Source organism: Limulus polyphemus, unplaced genomic scaffold (genome assembly GCF_000517525.1).
Source record: "Limulus polyphemus unplaced genomic scaffold, Limulus_polyphemus-2.1.2 Scaffold10907, whole genome shotgun sequence".
NCBI classification, from domain to species: Eukaryota; Metazoa; Arthropoda; class Merostomata; order Xiphosura; family Limulidae; genus Limulus; species Limulus polyphemus.
The window spans coordinates 4867-6679 of NW_013676517.1; the positions used below are offsets into that span (position 1 = coordinate 4867).

At 29.7% G+C, this 1813-nt stretch overlaps 1 protein-coding gene across 1 annotated transcript in view; it reads right to left on the minus strand.

Moving 5' to 3' along the window:
- Positions 1–1258, minus strand: part of LOC106476567 (UPF0047 protein YjbQ-like) — a 4745-nt gene extending 3487 nt beyond the window's left edge. The window contains exon 1 of the mRNA XM_013937214.2: positions 1086–1258. Coding sequence (XP_013792668.1) covers positions 1086–1251 — 166 coding nt within the window. The 5' untranslated portion in view covers positions 1252–1258. The remainder of the gene's footprint in view (positions 1–1085) is intronic.
- Positions 1259–1813: the final 555 nt, after the last annotated feature.

Here is a 1813-nt window from a genome sequence, read left to right on the forward strand (position 1 = left end):
AATGTCATATGGTATAACATAAAACATTTTATAATTAACAAATCCACAAATAATATCATATGGTATAACATAAAACATTTTGACATAAATAAATAAGAACCAAGTTATCCAGAAAAGCAAATCTTTTGATAATTAACTGTTCTGTTACTTTGCTACACTGAAGATCTACTACATAACTCACATAATATAGTTTATAGCTATACCTATATTATTATGCATCAAAAATATTACATGAATAAAACTGTGTCTCAGAAAGAAAAAAGTCACAAAAACTATCAGAAAGCATGGGATTCTGATGCAAAAAAATATACCTAAATATACACTCATTACCAAGACTACCAGATATTCCAGTAAAACTGGGAATGTCCAGTTTCTCCATACTTTGATAAGAGTTTTATATGTAAAGTTTGTCATTACAAATAGCTGCTTTAAATTTTACTTGGAGAGTCACCTGACAATGGCAAAACACACCGTATAGTGTTCCCTCCCTCTCTGCTATGTTTACTTAACCTAATCTGTCATTGGACAGCTGCAGGAATTCAGATTTGAAGCCCTGCCAGCTGCAAAAAAAGAAAATGAAGAAGCAACAGTAGATTCAAGACATCTTAGGTGTATCGTTTATTTATAATTATTATTTTTTTAAGTAGAAAAACTATTAGTAAATTTGGTTTTCCTACGATTAAAAATGTGAGGCAATAAAAATTAGTAAATTACAACAACACAGTGTTGTTGTAATTTAAATTTTAAACTGTTTCAGTCCTGTTACAGGATCATTCCATATTATGGGGTCCTTCTGGAAATCTGATAATTCTCCTCATTAGATTCATCTGGAGTTATTGTGGATAGGATTGTTATTTCGTTCACTATAAAACATTAACCTGACAAATACTGCAGACTGGAAAAAAATTATCCGCACTGCAGTGAGTGATTAGTACTTCTATTTTTTGTAAGTTTTAGATAATAACTAAAATAACATAAGAACAAAAACTAAGGATAAAAAAAAGAACTGTTTGGCATCTACATGATCTAAACTTTCCCATCCAACTTAAGTCTAAACTTAATATAAAAAAAAAGCAACAACCTACTCTGAAGATGGAGAATTCCTACAACAAACTGTGAAAGTTCTGGTACTTGCTTGACTATTTCATCTGTTATAAGATGACAACCTCGTTGTAAAGGTTTCAGATTTATTTTTTTCTGAATCCACGAAGAACCTCGAATAATTCCAGTACTTGAACTAGTACTTGCCATGTTTTTATTACCGTTAGCGTCATCTATCGCATTTAGAATTATAAATATAATATTTGTTTTATGGGAGTGGCAGAAAAACATATAAAAATATATAATTCAGACATTACGAATCCTGCTTTTCAAATGCAAAAAAAAAATAAAACACTCTAAGAATTTATAAGTGTATTAATATTTAAAATTAAGGTAAGTGATAAAATAAATTAAATCCAACTAATGAAAGTTTCTTGTTGATAGGTAAGTATATATTCATTGAGTCTTATCTCTAGCATACCAAAGCATATGATTATAAATCTAGTTCACAAAACCAAAATTGTGAAAGAATATATATATAAAACTAAGAACGTGGCTACAACCTTATATAAATGTTGTAATTCAGGAAACGAGTTGAAATTCGAGCGATTTATAAAGAGCATGACCGCCGATTTAAGGGCAAACCGCAAGAAAAACAATTAATACAGATATACAGAAGTTCATTTATTAAAGACATTGTTAATGCTATGAACACCACCATAAAGGTAATACACAAAATTGTGTTGAAAGAAGACTTAAGAGAATGCCGGAC